Source organism: Peromyscus californicus, unplaced genomic scaffold, assembly GCF_007827085.1.
Source record: "Peromyscus californicus insignis strain IS unplaced genomic scaffold, ASM782708v3 Scaffold_10__1_contigs__length_136768540, whole genome shotgun sequence".
NCBI lineage: Eukaryota > Metazoa > Chordata > Mammalia > Rodentia > Cricetidae > Peromyscus > Peromyscus californicus.
This window is the reverse complement of record NW_026294391.1, coordinates 10,403,100-10,422,088: the sequence shown is the minus strand read 5'-3', so window position 1 is coordinate 10,422,088 and position 18,989 is coordinate 10,403,100. Positions and strand designations below refer to the sequence as shown.

Genomic DNA, 18,989 nt, shown 5'->3' with positions numbered 1-18,989 from the left:
CTTCTACTTCGTAAGGCTTCCTGAATGAACAATGAAAGAGAAGCTGTATTAGGAGAATGATTAGTTAGTGAAAACAACAGCTATTGATCTCAGAGCCTGCTGGCCCAGCCTGTGGCATAGTTACCATGTGTACCACAACTCTGGAGGCTCTTGGTTTTGAATATGAAAGTAGGGCAAGACCCAGTGGCTTTCTTGTGCTCAGGGAAGCATGCACTTGGTCAGTAAATTGTGTACAATACAATTAGATGCTTCTTTATAAAGAGTGCTCAGTGCAGCAGTCTCTTTAGCTAACACCATCAGAAAGAAAAAAAAAAAGACTCCTGATTTTTTGCACATCAGTTAAGCTTTCTATAATAAATTGCTCATAGCATCTTGTTGGGGAAAGGATGCTTACATCAGTGGCCTCTAGGGTGAGGACCTGTTCACTAAGTTGTATATTTCTGAACTACTGAATTGCCAAGACCACAGTAGACATTGTATTTTTAAGCAAAACATGAAACTGGTAGCAATAGCTTTAATACTCATGCCACACTTGACTATCGTGTCTCTCTAATACACCCCTCCCACACACATACACACAAACACCACCTCTCAGGCCATATGATCCACTTATATTCCATCCCATTTCTTTTTAGCAACCTAGGAGAGAAAGTGGAAATTCATTTTTCTGGGTAAAAGCTACTTGCAATAAAAGCCCACTTGCTAATGGTGTTTCAGTATCAAAAGCAGACACTGGATGTCACAAGATATACATATATATATATATATATATATATATATATATATATATGTGTGTGTGTGTGTGTGTGTGTGTGTGTGTGTATTTATGTTTAAAAATATACTTCCTGTGTTCTTGAGGAGAAGGTAACTGAGAATGCAAACAATAATTTTCATAAAGTTTCAGAATGTGAGGAGAAATACCATTCATGAGAGATAGATAGAAAACCCTAAGTGTTTTCAGAGGAGTTTATTGTCTTTGTGTGTCAGAAAAAAAATTCCAAGTGGAACAGAGTTTACTTGTGTTTTAAACAGAATGCATTCTGTACGAGTTAGCTTGGCAGCTGTGTTACTGACCATTAAAAACTACAGCTGGATTTGCTTCATAGCCATCTAAAGAACTATTTAATTGTTTTAAAGGAATGGATCTCTAATAAAATAGACAATTATTCATAGGAGCCCTCTAATTCAAGTGTATATGTTGGGTTTTAAAAAATAGAATCCTTGTATGTATGTTAAAATTATGCAAGTTGCCTCTGTAGCTTTTGAAAACTCACCTTTAACCCGCTTGACTGATTCTTAAATTCACACATGATTTCTGACTATAGCTGAGAAATGGGAAAGAATGTGTTTGCCTGGGGAAAATAGAGGTTTTAGGATAACAGGGCAAATGTTCCTTCAAGTACAGAATACAGCTCATTTTAGTTGCAACCTCATTACACTGAGCAGGTATTTCTATTGCTCTTCGTGTGACAGAATTATGTGGCCTATCGTTTCCTTTGGGATTTCAAAGGAAATGAAGCTCAGGGCCTGAGAAAATGTTTCAGTGGTTCTTCCATTGCTACAGTTCCTGCTCGTTCATGTATGAAAATTGAGGGAGGGAGATAATTGGGGGAAATCATACGGCTCCCTGGATGACAGAGAGGCTGACAAGAGCTTCTGAGAATCAGTGCTTTTCGGTGTGGACATCTTACCTCTGTAGGCTCCGTGGAGATACCAGAAAGCCGTTTCCTTTCTGTCATAACACTTTCAAGGCAACCCACACCATTTTGGGCAATGTCTATTATTTTAAAAACTTCATATTGAGCTGAAAATCTGTTTCACTATGGCTTTCCCTAATACTAGCTTACATATAGACTTTTGAATACTGGCAGAGAAAAACAGCCACCATATATAACACTATTCCCCAAAGAAAAGCAGTTGCAGTTCCAAACAAGTTATGTATAAATAGTATTCTGAAACACAACCCTGCTGATCCATTGGAGCATGCCCAATAGGGGAGAATGCCCAAGGAAAGGAGAAGGGACCAGATAAGTGGTCATCGAGTCAGATTGTAGAGGTATGTCTCCCTACTCTGCCTGGTATTGACAATTATAAACTGCCTAAGAAAATTCTCTATGAGAAATGGTTCAGAGGGCTGCCTTCCTCATAATACACTTTTGGGAAGACCTAAAACAAAAAGTGGGGGGGGGGGGACAGGGCTTTCATTTATGGCTCTTATTTAGTTGTCAGAGAGTGGGTGACTGGGAAATACTGAAGGAAGAGGAACTTAGCCCTCCACTCTGCCTGGGTTTCACTACTGGCTACAGCAGGCAGAGTATCAGAAGGGCTTGCCTCCAGTTGGGCAATGAATTTGCCTGTAGGGTGTACCCTTTATTAGCTCCATGACTTTGAGCAAGTTGCTGACCCTGATGACTCAGGTTTGCATCTGTGAGACAGAGATTGAGAGTACATGTGATGAAGCTTAACAGGAGCACAGTTTGCTCAATAAATGCCATGTATCACACACATACTCTGTGAACTGTATTTTTAGATTGTGTACCCTTAGTTGGGAAACAAACCAGATTGCACTCTAGGGCATAGGGAGAATAGAGTTGATGCAACTCAACCCATTACTTTGGATGAGAGCTTCCTTGAAAGTCAGATGGTTCTGCTTATTCAGGCTTTTCTTTCTATTATTTCAGCTATGATTCCTTCTTTTTCTTCTCAGGGCTCAAACCAGAGTACTTTAGTTTAACATGGTTTTTCCCCCAGAATATGTTTGATGGAAAACAGTACTCATGACAGTTTGGTTTTTGTTTATATGTCAAACTGGACTGAATCTTCAGATTGATTATTCTATAGGTTTGTGCCTGCTTCTTGTGATGTTTAACATCTCTAGTTTATCCCTACATATACAAGAAGATATTTTTCTCTTTGACCTGGCTTTTAAAAAATCAAACTACATATAGCTTGAAGTGGAATATATTTCCATTTCTGGAGATGTGTGTACTAACAGATTAGTGCCCATGCCTGCAGATCTTATTTTTTAGTGGTGGCAGTCAAATTCTCAAGGTTGTTTTCATGAAAAATCAGTACCAAGATGGACCACACTGGCCTGTGAGTGCTTAATATAGAACTATAGTAGAGAGACGGGGAGAAGGAAAGTCCTAGAGACAGGCTAAAGAATACATTAAGGATTGAGGGTCAGGAGGTTTTGTGTTCCTGTTTTCCTATTAATGGTAAATAATGTAGGGCAAAATTTTCTGGCTTATCCATCAGATTGGCAAAATTTTTTGGTCTATCAAGCAGACTGGGCCAGATGAAACACACAATACCCAGCACTGGGTCCTGGTGATGCATTTTTAAGAAAAGCAAAATTTCACTATTATAAACACTGTCCATTCTCTAGGCTCCTGCTCATTAATTGCTGCCACTGTAGAGAATGAAAGATATTAGAGCTTCAAATTACTTTTTCCATTAGTGGGAATCAACCCTTCCCATGCTTTCTCATTTAGTCCCCCCCTTGTGGCCCAAAGCAGACGTTTAAAAAGCATTGTGCCGGACTGGAAACAAAAGGACAGGTTTGATATTTTTTATTTTTGTTGTTTTGTTTTTATGTTAAAATAGCTACATGGGTCATATAAAAGTCAGGCCTCATTTTTGGCCCCTCAATATGGCCCTGTAAATATAATTCATGGCCTCAGACCCTACCTATCATCTTGTATTCCAGCATTTAACAAATACATACTAAGCATCTGCTATAAACAGGCATCTGTCTTGGGCCAGGGGAATAAACCAGCAAATAAAATCAAATCCTGCCCTTGTGGAGTTTGGATTCATTTTTGGAGATAAATCAAACAGTGTTCAAGGTAAGTCCAGTGGTATAAAATGAAACAGGAGCCCTACTGGAGGGAAGGCTTTAGTTTTAAATATGGCTGTTAGGGGAGAGCCCATAGAGCAAAAATATGAAGAAACCGGAGATCCCCGAAGTCTTCTGGAAGGGACAGCAAATGAGTAGGGAGCTTGAAGGGTAGCTAAGATTAGATCTGTGAGGCTGGATCAGGGAAAGCCAGGGGAGGGCCCCAAGAGGCCACACAGAATAACCAGTGAAGGCTGCAGGTCAAGCAGCACCTTCCCAGTAAGAGAAGAGTGTTGGCTCTTCTTCTAGGAGATGAGACACCATGGAAGAGTCTTTAACACAGGAGTGGTATTGTTGAATGTAGGGTTCATTGGAATCACCCTCGCTGCTTTGCTGAGAATGGAGTATGGGCGCAATGGTAGAATCAGAGGGCGATAGAGTCTACTACCAGAGACTAGTGGTGGAGATGGATGGTGGAGTGCTCCATCACTTTTTTCCCTCAAACAATCTATTTGTGATTTTATTTATTTATTTATTTATTTATTTGCCAAAAACATATTGCCTTAGAATCCATTGTTTTCATAATACTTATTATTAAATGTCAGTATTAAATTGTGAACTTTCCTTGTACAGTCACACATCACTTAACTGGAATCTATCCTGAGAAATGCATTGCTGAGAAGTTTTATACTATCAGAGCATGTGTATGCAAACTCTGAAAGTCCACTTGCCACAGCAATGTAATCTTGCGGGTGATGTAAGTAATTCCTTGTTAGTGAAATGTTGTCATCCAGTGCAGGACTATACATCTTACTTAGTGGTATTATCACATATGTATGCACTATGGACTTGTGGGAAACTTAATTAAATCACTGGGGTTTGGGGTTTGGTTTTTGTTATGTTTTGTCTCCGTTAAATTATCTCAGGAGAGAATTAAGGGAAAGCTCTGCCTTTTTTTTTTTTTATCAGAATCTTGCTTGGAATCCTGCACATGTACTTCCTTTGTCTGGTGTTGCCTCTTTTAGTAGCTGATCCTGTTCTGAAAGCATGTCTCCCCAGCCCCAGTTTCACTCGAAAGGAGACAGGAAGTTCCCATCCCACATACCCCCATCACACTCTCAATATACATTCACAGAGAGTATGGGAACTAAATGACTACTGTTTGAGTTCTCCTTCCTATTTCCATATGTACATATACTATATATATATCTATATATAGAGATATATATTCAGTTAAAGTTTTATTTTGTGACTCAGCAATGATAATCCTGTCAAAAGACTATGCAAAACACAATCTCCCTTTTGGAAATAATGAAACCCGTAACAGAAATGTGTTTAATGACATAATCATAACATGCATGGTACTCTGTCACATTTTATTGATTAGGCTCCTATTTATTATGGGTTCATCATTGTTAGGATGAGCTTATTCAGGTTTATTCCCATCTGATACCTCCCAAGGATGCAGCCCACGAAGGGAGCATTGCTAAGATTCATCCTATGTTTGTCAAATTCTCATTATGGGCCCCAGAGGGGCATTGCACTATAGGCATAGTGACTGATTTTCAAATTGGAAATTTGGACTCCTAATCAAACAAGCAGTGATTTTGCTGAATGAATGTTAGGACCGAATGAATTGCATGTTGTCTTGGAAAATCAGACACAGGATGTGGCTGAGACGTTGAGTACTGCAAAGAGGCAAAGACTTTATTCTCCTTCACTTGACTCTTAAAACCTTGATGTGTACACAGTAGTAAAGAATGGGATAAACATGTGGTTACAGACATTTTCAACACACAACACCATTGTAGTTCTTGGTTATACACTTATTTGATGTGATCTTTTGAAGAAGTCTCTTTTTCTCACTAATGTGGGACTTGAGCCATCATCTTCTCACAGGGCCAGTCCCACGAGGAATGGGAGCCAGGGAAGTGGTTTCTCCCACAAGGCTTCCTTCAATGGTGGTTGGCTCTCTGCCACCATCACTAAGCCTTTTAGTACTGCTGCCACTCACGTGGCCTCTTTGTGTGTTAAGCTGCACCAACAGATTCTAAAAACAAGTGATCAACTTAGGAGTTTCATGGGGGAGGTGTACCATAGAGGGAATTCCCCCAACATTAAGCTTCTGCCACTTTAACCACTACAGCTGGTCCTGGATTCTAAGTACATAAATCTCCTTGTAAGTGGCTTTGTTAGTTCCAATTCCTACTTCATCTGTATGATTTCTATTTATGTATCTGGGTCATCATGAAGCCAGAGGTATGAGCTCATTATGGATAGTCTTGTGCTCTGGTGTGCTCATTTTTATACTTCCAAGTGTTTCTGGACAGTTGAGGAAGAACAATACACTCTCATTAGTGCAGGTCAAAAGGCTGAGACCTCTTTTCAACTTTTTCAAGTACTCAACAGTGCTTATTAATAAAAAAGAATCATGCCACACAGCTCACTATGAGCTATCCTTGACATTCCTCCCTGGGGTTTCCAGTTCACCCCTCCAGTTTAAATACAGAGCTGGCTCAATCCAGGTCCTTGGCAAATACAGTTAGCAACCCAGAAAACAGTTTGCTTGATCTTGGCCTGCCTTCCTTCCTTCCTTCCTTCCTTCCTTCCTTCCTTCCTTCCTTCCTTCCTTCTTTCCTTCCTGCCTTTCTCCTTTTACTGGAAATAGATTTTTTTCTCACATAATATATACTGATTACAGTTTTTCCTCCCTTTATTCCTCCCAATAACTCCTCCCCATCCCTCTAATCCAGATCTACCCCTTTTCTGTTTCTCATTAGCAAACAATGAGGCTTCTAAGGGATAATAATATTAAAATGAAATAAAAATTAGCACATTGGTATAGGACAAAACAAACAAACAGAAGAAAAAGGGCATAAGAGAAGGCACAAGAAACAGAGACCCACTTGTTTGCACACTCAGGAATCCCATTTAAAAAACAAAAAACCACTAAACTGAGCCAGTCAGTGGTGGTGCACGTCCTTAATCCCAGCACTTGGGAGGCAGAGGCAGGCGGATCTCTGTGAGTTCCAGGCCAGTCTAGTGAGTTTCAGGACATCTTGGGCTACACAGAGAAACCCTGAAAAGCAAAAGAAAGAAAGAAAGAAAGAAAGAAAGAAAGAAAGAAAGAGAGAGAGAGAGAGAGAGAGAGAGAGAGAGAAAAAGAAAGAAAGAAAGAAAGAAAGAAAGAAAGAAAGAAAGAAAGAAAGAAAGAAAGAAAGAAAGAAAGAAAGAAAGAGAAAGAGAAAAGAAAAGGAAAAAGAAAGAATATTTATGGGGCTGGAGAGATGGCTCAGTGGTCAAGAGCACTGGCTGCTCTTCCAGAGGTCCTGAGTTCAACTCTCAGCAATCACATGGTGGCTCACAACCATCTATAGTGGGATCTGATGCCCTCTTCTGGCATAAAGGTGTACATGTAGATAGAGCACTCATATACATAAAATAAATAAATAAGTCTTTTAAAAAACACTAAACTGTAAGCCATAATTGGTATACAAAGTACCTATAGGGTAAAAGAGAGAGAAGAAAAAATATATAAATAAAATAAAATTAAAATAATAAGATAAAATTAAAATTTTAAAAAGTACCCACATGACATTATGAGACAAAGAACCTCCAAAGATGCCACTGAGTTCATTTTCTGTTGGCCATCTACTGATGGGCATGCAGCCTACCCTTAAGTTTGTTTCCCCAGTGAGACTCCCTTGGAGGAAACTAACTTTTCACTTGCAAGTAGGTATCAATAAGAAATTACTTTAGGTTTAGGGGTGAGGGCATGTGTTTATTTCTTTCAGCTCTAGCATCCTATCTGGTACATATCCATGCAAGTCCTGTGCATGCTGCCTTGGTCTCTGTGAGTTCATATGCACTTGGAGGATTGGAGAAGGTCTACATGATCCACTGGAGATGGGGGTTAGAGGGGAAGGAAAGACCACAGCAGGTGATCTGTTGCAGAGCTGGGATGAGCCTGGGGGCATTGGATTTAGAGGAGAGAAGTGAGAGGTGGAGATCTGCAGTTAATCTAACTGCTTCCTTGGCAGGGGTGACATGAAGGCTCCCAGGGAATGCCTGCTGGAGTTCAGTGCTAAGATAAAGCAGTGATTGGGCGGGGGGAGGGGGTTTAGAGGGAAAATCTTTGTGATCCACTGGAGGTGAGGTCAGGGAGGCTTCAGCAAGTGGTCTGGTACAGAGCTGGAGATACGATGGGAGATAGGATTTGGAGAAGCTGAGGAAGAGGTGACAATCTGTAAGTAGCCTATCTGCTTCCATAACTGAATTGGCCAGTGGTTCTCATGGGATGCCTGCTGGAGTTGGGGACTGGAATAAAGCATTGGGTGGCAGGAAAGGAAGTTTCGAGGGGAAGATCTGTGTGACCCACTAGAAGTGGGGGGCGGGTGAGGAAGGGGAAGCGTAGCAGCTGTTCTGCTAAGGAGCTAAGGATGAGACTAGGGGATTGGATTTGGAAGAGCAGAAGGAGAGGTGAAGATCTAGAGTCAGCCTATCTGCTTCCTTGACTGGAGTGCAACCTTGTCCCTTTTGATGACCTTTGGGCACTTCAAAGAAGAGGAGGGAAAAAAAACAAGCAAACTGTAGCACTATAAGGAACCATGTAGATGTCACTGAGTCCAGTTTTGTGACTTTATAGATGACCAAACTAAGGTACATATGTTCATCCTGACTGATACAAGCTGATGGCTACAACTTAAAAAGATAATTGGAAAAAGAAGCACAGCTTGCTAGACTTACAACACACCTGAAGCCATTCCCTGTGAAATGATCACCTGCTTCTCTAAGCACATGAAAAGTCTATGCTGGACGCACAGCCAGAGCTCAATTTCTAACTCTTTGTAGTGTCTTTCAAAGCTCTTTCATATCTTCAAAAGGATCTGTAACCTGTTAAGAAATCTTCTCTATAAAACTTGGCTATATGGTCACTGATAAAATCAAAATGGTATTTAGAATTTGTGACAAATTATTCTATAGATCTGGAAATTTGAAGTCTATTGAATTTGTATAGGATGAAGTGATATTTTAGTGCAAAGTATTGTCTTAGTGGGCTATGGTGGTATGGATGAGAAAGGCCTCCATAAGCTCATATATTATATATACTTGGTCCCTGATTGGTAGAACTGTTTGGGAAGGATTAGGAGGTGTGGTCTCCTTGGTAGAGGTGTCACTGGGGATGGGCTTTGGGATTTCAAAAGCTTGCTCTCTCTCCTCTCTCCCCCTCCTCTCTCTCTACCTCCTACTGTAGATAAGGATGTAAAATCTTAGCTGCTGCTGCAGCACCATCCCTGCATGCCTGCCTGTTGCTATGTTTCCCATCATGACGGTCATGGACTCTAACCCTCTAGAACTGCAAGCTCCCAATAAAACTCTTTCTTCAGTAAGTTGCCTTGGTCACAGTGCCTCTTCACAGCAATAAAAAAGTAGCTAAGACACAGGCTTTTCTGAATGTGTACGTAAAGAGTGCCACAGCTGTTATTGAACATCCCTGGAGTCAGGGAACCATGCTGGTGTTTTGTTTCCCACACACCTTTAAAATGGGAGGAATCCCTCTCTTCCATAGCTTCTTCTCATATTAAGATCCACCTTTATAGGCATGGCTACTTGCTTCTGTGTCCTCTCACCATTTTCCATCTTCCAGCATTGTCTTCTAATGTTCTACTGCTCATCTTCCTCAAATCTTCCTCCTTGGCAGCGATTAAGGTGGTCTCATTTCTCTCATTTCTCAGCATCCCTGTTCCTTTGTAATGATAACGTGTCAGCTGTGCAGCCTGTGCTGCCATCCACATGTGTGCTGTTACATGAACATGCGTGCAAGCATACACACACATGCCTGTGCATGCACAAGGTAGCAGAAGAATTAATTGAATTGGCCAAAATAACTTACTTAGAAAGAAGTAGTTTCTAGTAGTGTCTTTTTGCTGTTGAGATAACAGCTATCTTCATATAAAAGGAAAGCTGTGATTATGCCAAGAAGCTTATAGATTTGGGGATATAAGTATAAAAATGTAATTCACTGGGTTTTCTCCTCTCTCTGATCTAAGAGCTTGATGGCTCATAGAAAGTTGCATCCAGAAATGAACTGACTAGCTTGTCCTGTGGCTAATAGTTTGTCGAGCACAAAGAGAACCTTGTAAACTTTTTTTTGTTTATTTCCCCCCCAAAAAATCACACATATAAATTTATTGCAAAGTTAGTAAGCACCTTAAGTTTGAGACTCAAGTTTCTCAAATTGGCATATTAGCGCTAGGTCACTGGAATGCCAGATTTGTCTACCTCCTGGGCTTACTGGGGAGGGAACTGAGGCCCAGAAAGCTTTGGTGATCTGCCCAAACTCATACAACTACATACAGAACTGCAAGCCCTTGTCTCCTGACCCCTAGTCTAGAACTCTAGCATACACCCGCCTTTTAAATACATGGAGTCCCTTTTGGTTACCTGTCCTCGATTGGGTTGCCAAGCCTGCTAGACACCCCTATACATTCTACTTTGTGGTCCACTTCAGTGTACCTGGTACACAGATACATAACTAGTAAGAAGAAGCAGAGCTGTAAATATAACAGACATGCTTCCTTCTCACAGTTTAAAGAAAAACATCCTAAGATGATGGAGGCTTCTGGCTTCTCTGACAACCTGACTCCTCTCAATACTCTCCAGAGCCATGTCCCCAGTGTCCAAAATGCTGCAGAAAACACAAACACATTCACCTAAGAATTAAGTACAAGAACGCTTTCTTGCCTACTTTTCCTCTTAAAATCTGACAGCTGGGGAAAATGTATTTTAACTATTGATAATTGTCATAGACTTTCTGCTCCATGTAGTTTTCGGAGTTACAGAGCCATGGGAGTGGAAGAAGGCTAGTCTACAGTACCTTTGTGTAGTCACCAAGAACAAACCAACCGTGACATTCCGGGATGGTTGAGCCATGGCTTTCACATAACATGTGATCTAGCTGAGATTTCCACCTGCCATCTCTTTGATGTTTCTTTTTATTAGTGCTTGGATACAGTGCCTTCTATGGCACACAGCTTCTTAGGATGCATCTCCTAGATGTAGCTTATACCCCTATAACTTAATTCTCTATTGCCCTTTAAAATGTTCCTTAACTGTTGATATGCTAAATATGAACTCATGTCGTGATTGGAGTGATTGGGCATGTTCATTCAGAAGGTGGGGCTCCCAAGCTAGATGTTAGGGAGGTAGAGTGAAGAAGACATGGGGACTTGACCCTTTCACACCCACATTGATCAGATCTATGCTCTATGCACTAACAGAGTGGGAAGGTGTCACATGGCTCTGGACTCCTTAGAAAGATCAGGGTAGTGCAGGATTGGCAAGGAGCCTACCCAATATTACCTGGAATGACCTGACAGGAACAAGGAGAATCATTTATGTCTGCGATCTACTCCCCAAATATCCAGTTTGTGATTAAAATGAAGCCTAGCAAGTCTCTTCCAGGAGCCTTTGGGAACACTGTGGCATATGGCCAAACCTCCCCATGACTTTCTTTCACTATAATTTTAAAGTAGCATATGCTATTTTTTAAGTCTGATCTAATGTTCTGGGGTTTTTTTTCTCCTGTACTAGAGATTGAACTTGGATTTTCATTCATGCTGGACTGTGTGACTGAGCTAACATCCCCAGCACTGATACACCTTTTCTTTCTTTTTTTTTTTCTTTTTTTTTTTTTTTTTTTTTTTTTTTTTTTGGTTTTTCGAGACAGGGTTTCTCTGTGTAGCTTTGCGCCTTTCCTGGAACTCACTTTGGAGACCAGGCTGGCCTTGAACTCACAGAGATCCACCTGGCTCTGCCTCCCGAGTGCTGGGATTAAAGGCGTGCGCCACCACCGCCCGGCTCGATACACCTTTTCTAATGCTACTAATATAGTTTTATTCAGCCTTGTTCCAGAGCCTGTATTAGTAGCAGCTAGTGGTATTCTGTTCCTCATAAATTTAGCTGTGCCCAGACTATACTGACACTTACCCTTCAGATGCTCTCTCTCTCTCTCTCTCTCTCTCTCTCTCTCTCTCTCTCTCTCTCTCTCTCTCTCTCTCTGTGTGTGTGTGTGTGTGTGTGTATGTGTGTGTGTGTGTGTGTGTGTTGCCTGTAGCTACCATTGCAGCCCTCCAACACACACTTCAGCTGTCATATGTACCATACCCAGGCCTTGCCCTTGCTGTTCAACATCTTAGGATTCAATGACTGTGGAATTCTTTGTGGCTAATTTGAGAATGGAAGGTTGGTGGGCAGGCATCCTATTTTACCAACATGGTCTGCTTTTACCCCTGGGAACGTAAGAGTTGATTCTAGTGGGTAAAGATCGTTTTAGGTTTGTTTCTATTTGGCAGAGTATGACTAAGGAAACTGTTTGGGGGGAAGGTGCTTTTTCAAAATGACCACCAGGTGTCAGCAGAGGATGTGAAATACTTGGCAACATCTGCATTCTTGGTTTTAATTCACAGAAGCTATTCCCATTGACAGTCAGCTTCTACCGGGCCTCTCACTCCTCAGAATTAGTGTCAATTCTTTTCTCCTCAAGTCTGCATCATATCTTTCCTCATTTCTCATATAACATGTAATTCTGTCATGTACACTCATAGATCTATAAAGTAGGCTAGTGGGGCAAGACGGGTATTAGTACCATAACAAATCTCATATGCATTTTCTCAAAGTCCAAGCAAAGTCTAATTATACAGCATACAGTGTTAACACTACTTTATGCCTTTTCATCTTTCAAAAAGTAATTTAGTGTGTGTGTGTGTGTGTGTGTGTGTGTGTGTGTGTGTGTGTGCGCGCGCGCGCGCATCCTGATTTTCTCAAGTTTCTCATCTGGCCTCTTCATTGGGTAGACTGACAGGAATCTGAGATCTTTAATATGGAACATTGAGCTGTAGGGGAAACACTTCAGCCTCAGTTGGAAAAGTAGTGGTGACTTGAAAACTGTCACTTTTGAACATGTCACCAAGCTATTAGGGAATTGAAGGATATAGCAACTATGGGATGGTGGGGACACAAAGCAACTCATGGCTTCACCAGCCACAATTGCTGAAGCCTGGGACCTGCAGGGAATGGAAAGTAAGGCCTAACACACAGCCCTGAGCCTACTACCTTAAGTAAAGGCCTGATAAATGCACAGGCCTAGAGTTTAGACATGTCGTGAAGCTTTTGGTTGGAATGGTTGATGATATTTGACAAATAGCATTATAAACAATACCAAGAGACAGATATCCAGACTCTTCTGTTGCTTTATAATGAATAAAGTATTGTGAGGCAGCACATTAATAGGGATTCAAAACTATCTAGACTATTTTCTTTATAGAGATTTTTGATGTTAATGGACAAGGAGAATAACATTGTTAAATGTTGCACAGGATGGCCTTAAGACCTGCTCTACCCTCACACGCCATTGAAGAAAGGAGCCCGCATTCTTTCTTGGATCATGCCTAGCTCAGTGTCAGACAGATACACACTGGAGGAACTGTCTTATTATGTTCTTTAAGCAGCTTTTGAAAATTGTCCTTTATTGACCTGATTTCTAATTAATATAAAAACTACATTCAGGATATGTAAGAGGCAGGTCTAATTGCATACCAATCAATGTGCCTTTACTCTGCGACAGTTTTGGCTAATGGTCTCTGACATTCTTTGCTGTTCAGGGAATCCTTCAGCAAGTGCATCTTGCTCATAGAAGCTTGATTCTTGAAGTATGGTCACATTGCTCTATGTCTATGGTGGTTTGAATGAGAATGGCCCATGAATTTGGATGTTATATTTGTATATATTTGTACTCCCTCTGTTGGTGAAACTGTTTGGGAAGGATTAGGAGGTGTAGCCTTGTTAGAGGAGGTGTGTCATTGGGGGCATTGAGGTTTCAAAATCCCATGCCATTCTTAGTTAGTTCTCTCTCTTTGCCTGTGCTTATGGGTCAGAATGTAAGCTTTCAGCTACTGCTACAGCACTGTGCCTCCCCGCCTGCCTCCATGCTCCCCACCATGATGATCATGTACTCCCTTTGGAACTGTAAGTCCCGAGTAAACTCTTCCATAAGTTGCCTTGGTCATGGTGTCTCTTCACAGCAACAGAAGAGTAAAAAGACAATGTCCATTCTCACCTCTTTTGGCAATAGCTTCATGCTATCTTCTCTTCCCTTTTCAGATCACGGGAGTGATCCTGTTGGCTGTTGGAGTCTGGGGAAAGCTTACTTTGGGCACCTATATCTCCCTTATTGCTGAGAACTCCACAAATGCTCCGTACGTGCTCATCGGAACTGGCACCACTATCGTTGTCTTTGGCCTCTTTGGATGCTTTGCTACATGCCGTGGTAGCCCATGGATGCTGAAACTGGTAAGGGTATCTCAGCATAATGTGCTTTCTCAATTATTTTTGTAAAACAAGAAATCCATGTGATGGTTAGGAAGCCCTTCTTGAAGCCACCAAAAAATAAAAGACTTTAATATTCATTGATTTTAATTTTACACCAGACTCTTAACTGAGCCACCTTTCAATCCTCCCAGTGGGAAAAACAACCCCAGACACAACCTGCACCACAAACAGAGTCCCAGCTCCCCGAGGTAGATTGGGGAAGCACTGGCCATTGATTCCAGTGAATAATCAATATCTTCCTGGCAAGATGCCCTGTGCTAGTCTCGAACTCTGGCTTGGAAATCTCCTCAGGCATTCCATGTGTAGCTTTGGTGAGCAAGGGATCATCCTGAACATAGGCAACCTTTCATATCCAAGATCCCATTGGAACAGGCCTCCCTATATCCTTGAGTCTTATCATGCGAGGATGCCTGTGTATGCTTTTCTATCTACTCGCACTCTCTGACCCATGGTTGTGGGAGTTGACCTAGGATAGAACCTGTCACCCAGAGGGCTGATGCAACGAGAGCAATTGGCTCCCAAGACCACTGCAGAGGCCTGTATAGTGTAGACAGACAGAGCAGTGCTGTGTCCCCAGAGGGAAAGGCAGACTGGTGAAAGGCTCTTACTGTGCTTTTAACAATCATTAGAATGTTATGATCCTCCTTAGCTTTAGCCTTAATAACTGAAAAATCATGAACAATAATAATCTGTCCTACATGGGGGCCCAAAGAGGATTTCCTTTTCCCTACTTGCCTCCTGATAGTTATCTTCCCATAGAACTTTCGGGTAGATTGTAGGCTTCGTATGAGACTCTCTACAGAGTAATGATACTTCTGACCATATTTTCTATGAAGTTTAGAGAGAAATTATGTACATAGGGCATCATAACCTCATGCTTAATATTTTAGTGGTTGTACTGTTTGTAGATTATTTTGTTAACATTTAGAAAAATGAATATTTTAACCTAGTACTTCCTTATTTTAAAGTATGTATCACTAAGAGTTATATATGATCCTATGTGTATTTGTATACTTGTAAGTCATATGTACGCATGATAAGTTATGTGACATTGTGTAATCCATCCAGATCATCATTTAAGGTCACTACAAGCATTCAGAACTGCTATATTTCATTTTGAGAGGAGAATAGGCAGGTTATAAGACATATGACTTGTTGGTAAGGAATTAATTCCTCTTCCTTTTGTCTGTTTTTCAAAGTCAGAAAAATGGGAAAAGCCTTCATAACTCATAAATGCTGTGTAACGTCCTTGAACTCAGATGTTTGCCTGCATGTGTACACAGAGAGAGAGAAACAGAGACACAGAGAAAGAGTGTGTGTATGTTTCAAGTTAGGAAGTGCAGGCAGAATGAGATGAGAAACACTTGGGATTAGTAGTAGTAGTGTCTTTCTTAGAGGCTATAAATTCCATTCAGTGCCCAGCCCAGAGGCAAGCATTCCCACAAGAACCTGCTGAGGCTACAATGTTCAGGGATAACAAAAATAGTGAAGAGGCACATCCTGCTATACACATTCTGGTCTCTGACAATAGATAAGAGGGTACACGTCCAAATAAAGTGGATTTGTAGTCATTTACTATGAGATGTGGCCAAGAAAATGGAGAAGTTTGCCCAAATGCAAAGTGCAGCTGTGTGTCCTGGCCTTGTTCATATATGCAAACGGCTAATGTACATACTACTTTCTGAAAGTAGAACCAATACTAGCAAATGGAAATTGGAAGTAAGTAGACCTATGGCCAGGGGCAAAGAAGTCTTTCCAATAATTGGAAGTTATAAAATAGAACAGGCGAGGCTGGGGTGGCAGCTCAGTGGTATAGTACTCAAGGCCCTAAGTTCCATGCCCAGCACTTCAAAAGGAGTGTAACAAAGAAAGGAAAGTCATCTGCGTAGATCTGCAGGTGCTAGCTTGCCATAAAGAAGACGTTGGTTGAAAAGTCTCCCAAACAGGACAGAACCATGCCCTGTGACCTGCAGAGCAGATGCGTTTTCTAGCTTAAATATTTTCATATTGAAAGTAGATAAGACTTTGAAGTGGATGACCCTTTCAGGTTTCTCCTGATTGGGCTGAGCTGATGGGCACAGTGTCAGTGTTGGTTGAGGTCTCCTCCGCATCCACGCTCCAAAATGTTGTGCATGTTAAAAAGACAGGCTATTACATTTTTAAACTTTCTCTAGGGATAATAAGGACTTGTCTAATTGCTCCTAGGAGAAATATGCTTACCCTTAAAAGGCCCTCTTTTTAAGGTTTATTTTGTCTGTCTGTCTGTCTGTCTGTCTCTGTCTCTCTCGCTGTCTCTGTCTCTCTCTGTCTCTGTCTCTGTCTGTGTGTGGGGGGGATCTGTGACTGTGTGTAGGTATATCCATGTGAGTACAGGTGCCCACAGAGGCCAGAGGCATTGGATGCCCTTGGAGCTGAACTACAGGCATTTGTGAGTCACCTGACATTGATGCTATGACCTGAACTTGGGTCCTCTAAAGAGCAGTACGTGCTCTTAACTGATGAACCGTTTCTCCAGCCCTTCCAAGCCCTCTTCTTACTGCTGCCTTGTGACTTTGTCCTTGTTTGCTTCGTTTTTTAGTATGCCATGTTCCTGTCCCTGGTGTTCCTGGCTGAGCTTGTAGCTGGCATTTCTGGATTTGTCTTTCGTCATGAGGTGAGTATACTCATGGTGAGAAACTCAGTTAAAGAGTCTTTGTGAAGAGGAGTTCTGAAAATGAATGGGATGTGTAAAGAGTGCATACAGACTAGCCAGGAACTTCCCCCAAACTTTTACACACTACATTGTGGATCCTCACTTGGATTTTCTCATTAGCTTTCATAAAATGATTCTCTTCTCTGCTTTAAAGCATTGGCTTTCAATATGGATTAAATATTCCTTTGAGAGTAGCTATTTCCACAAAGCACATGTGTGTCTCTGTAAGATTTCTGACACTAGAGGCAAGCTGAGATAGTTGTCTTGCTTATAAATCCATTATTATACCACATAAAGACCAGAAACACTGTAGTAGATAGGTGTGTGGTAATGGAAAACGTAGCAGCACATAGGCTGAATGCCCTGAGGAGTAGTGTGGCTGTGGCTTGAGTGTCTCGCAGCACGTTTTCCTAGGCTCTGTTTTTGCATGCTGAGTTATATTCCCTGGGAGCTTGCCTTGTGTGTGTTCTGTTTCTTCCCCTATTGATCTGACTTTGCCCTTGCCTGTAGGTAGTATCCTAAATGCCAAAGCTAAGTTCCAGAACCTGTTCCCTATGATGGTGCATCTAGAGGTAGACTGCCCATTCTTACTATCAGCTGAAGAGAAATGAGGTGAAGTTGTGACCTCAGAAGCCCTGATAGATGGCCTAAGTGCATGTGTGAACACCAGAAGTCCTCTTCTCCTTTTCATCAGAGTCTCTAGGGATTGCAGTCTCACCTTGAACACAAACAAAGGTTGACTTTGACTAAGTGGTGAAAGTCATGGGGTGACAGTAGGTCACATTGGTACCATTTACTTGGACTGATATTGTAAAGAAGCCTGGATTGCCTACAAGGCAGCTGCCATCTTGTTTCTTGAGTGTATGTCCTCAGGATGACAAAAAGCCTATTCTGTATACAACTCCCCACCCTGAGAGACAACACAGGAGTGAAATGAGGTGACAGAGTTGGGTTCAGTAGCCACTTTGGCCTGTAGCTAAATATCCCATAGCTAGTGTCTCTTCATGTCTTAGAGCTATCCCATGGACACTGCTTCTAGGATTTAGTAAGGACTATGCCTAATTGAGAGAGTTACCATATTTAGCTTTGAGCTTGCCACCAGATAATTATTGCTATTTGCTGTTCTCCTAATTCAGAGGCATTGCACCAATCAGGGGTTAGGTTTCCCATAATCACGTGACCTAGTCGTATACCTAACACCGCACCTTCCTCAGCTTTTCAGAGGGATGGGACTTAAAAATGATCCAAGGGCGAATGTGGTTACTGACAAAGAGAAAGGGTTTCGTGAACTTTCTACTAACAAGAAAAGCTCTTGTCCTTTAGCCTGTTTTCTTTTGGACTCGGTGATTAGAGTTAAAGTGACTGATAGTTTTTGTCCCACTCCAGTTTGGTAGAGTAGAGGTCAGTTTGGGGCCAGAACCTCAGCCTTCCCATCCTGCTGGTGGCCTGTCTGTTACAATTCTGTCTGCATAAAGTCAAAGAAGGTTAGAGGAAGGAAGTTTGCTATGAATCAATTCAAAGAAAAATAACTAGTAAAACCATGCCTGAGGTTTGGCCAGTCACCCTTACAGCCCTTTCAGAACCCACCTCGCCACTTCAGTGAGCCAGCTCACAGGCCTGGTTCCCTCTAAATTGGTGGTTGAAACCAACTTTTTTTTTCTTTAAATTCCTCAGCTAGTTAAACCTTTGATGGCTTTTCTGAGCTCCTTTGTCTCAGAAAACAGGGCTTCCCCTCCCTAGATAGCACTTACTGAGAAAATTTCAGAAGAAGTGGCGCTGGGGTAGGAACTGATAGGACTCTGAGTCGGCTTAGGCTCCAGTGAACTGAAACTGTGTTCCCCTTGGTCTTCCGTAGATCAAGGACACCTTCCTGAGGACTTACACGGATGCCATGCAGAACTACAACGGCAATGATGAGAGGAGCCGGGCAGTGGACCACGTGCAGCGCAGCGTAAGTTTCAGGAAAAGAGATGAGCATGGAGCCTGCACACAAAGTTCAAGGCTCAGACCTCTAGGCCTACTGGGTTGGTCTGTTAGACAAGTTGCATATAGTGTTCATTCTCATTCTCT

General features: G+C 41.7%; 1 protein-coding gene across 1 annotated transcript in view; it reads left to right on the top strand.

The window, feature by feature from the left end:
- Positions 1–18,989, top strand: part of Tspan7 (tetraspanin 7) — a 104,625-nt gene that overhangs the window by 72,638 nt on the left and 12,998 nt on the right. Inside the window, exons 2-4 of the mRNA XM_052740608.1 lie at positions 14,000–14,188; positions 16,806–16,880; positions 18,775–18,870. Of these exons, the coding sequence (XP_052596568.1) occupies positions 14,000–14,188; positions 16,806–16,880; positions 18,775–18,870 (360 nt within the window). The remainder of the gene's footprint in view (positions 1–13,999; positions 14,189–16,805; positions 16,881–18,774; positions 18,871–18,989) is intronic.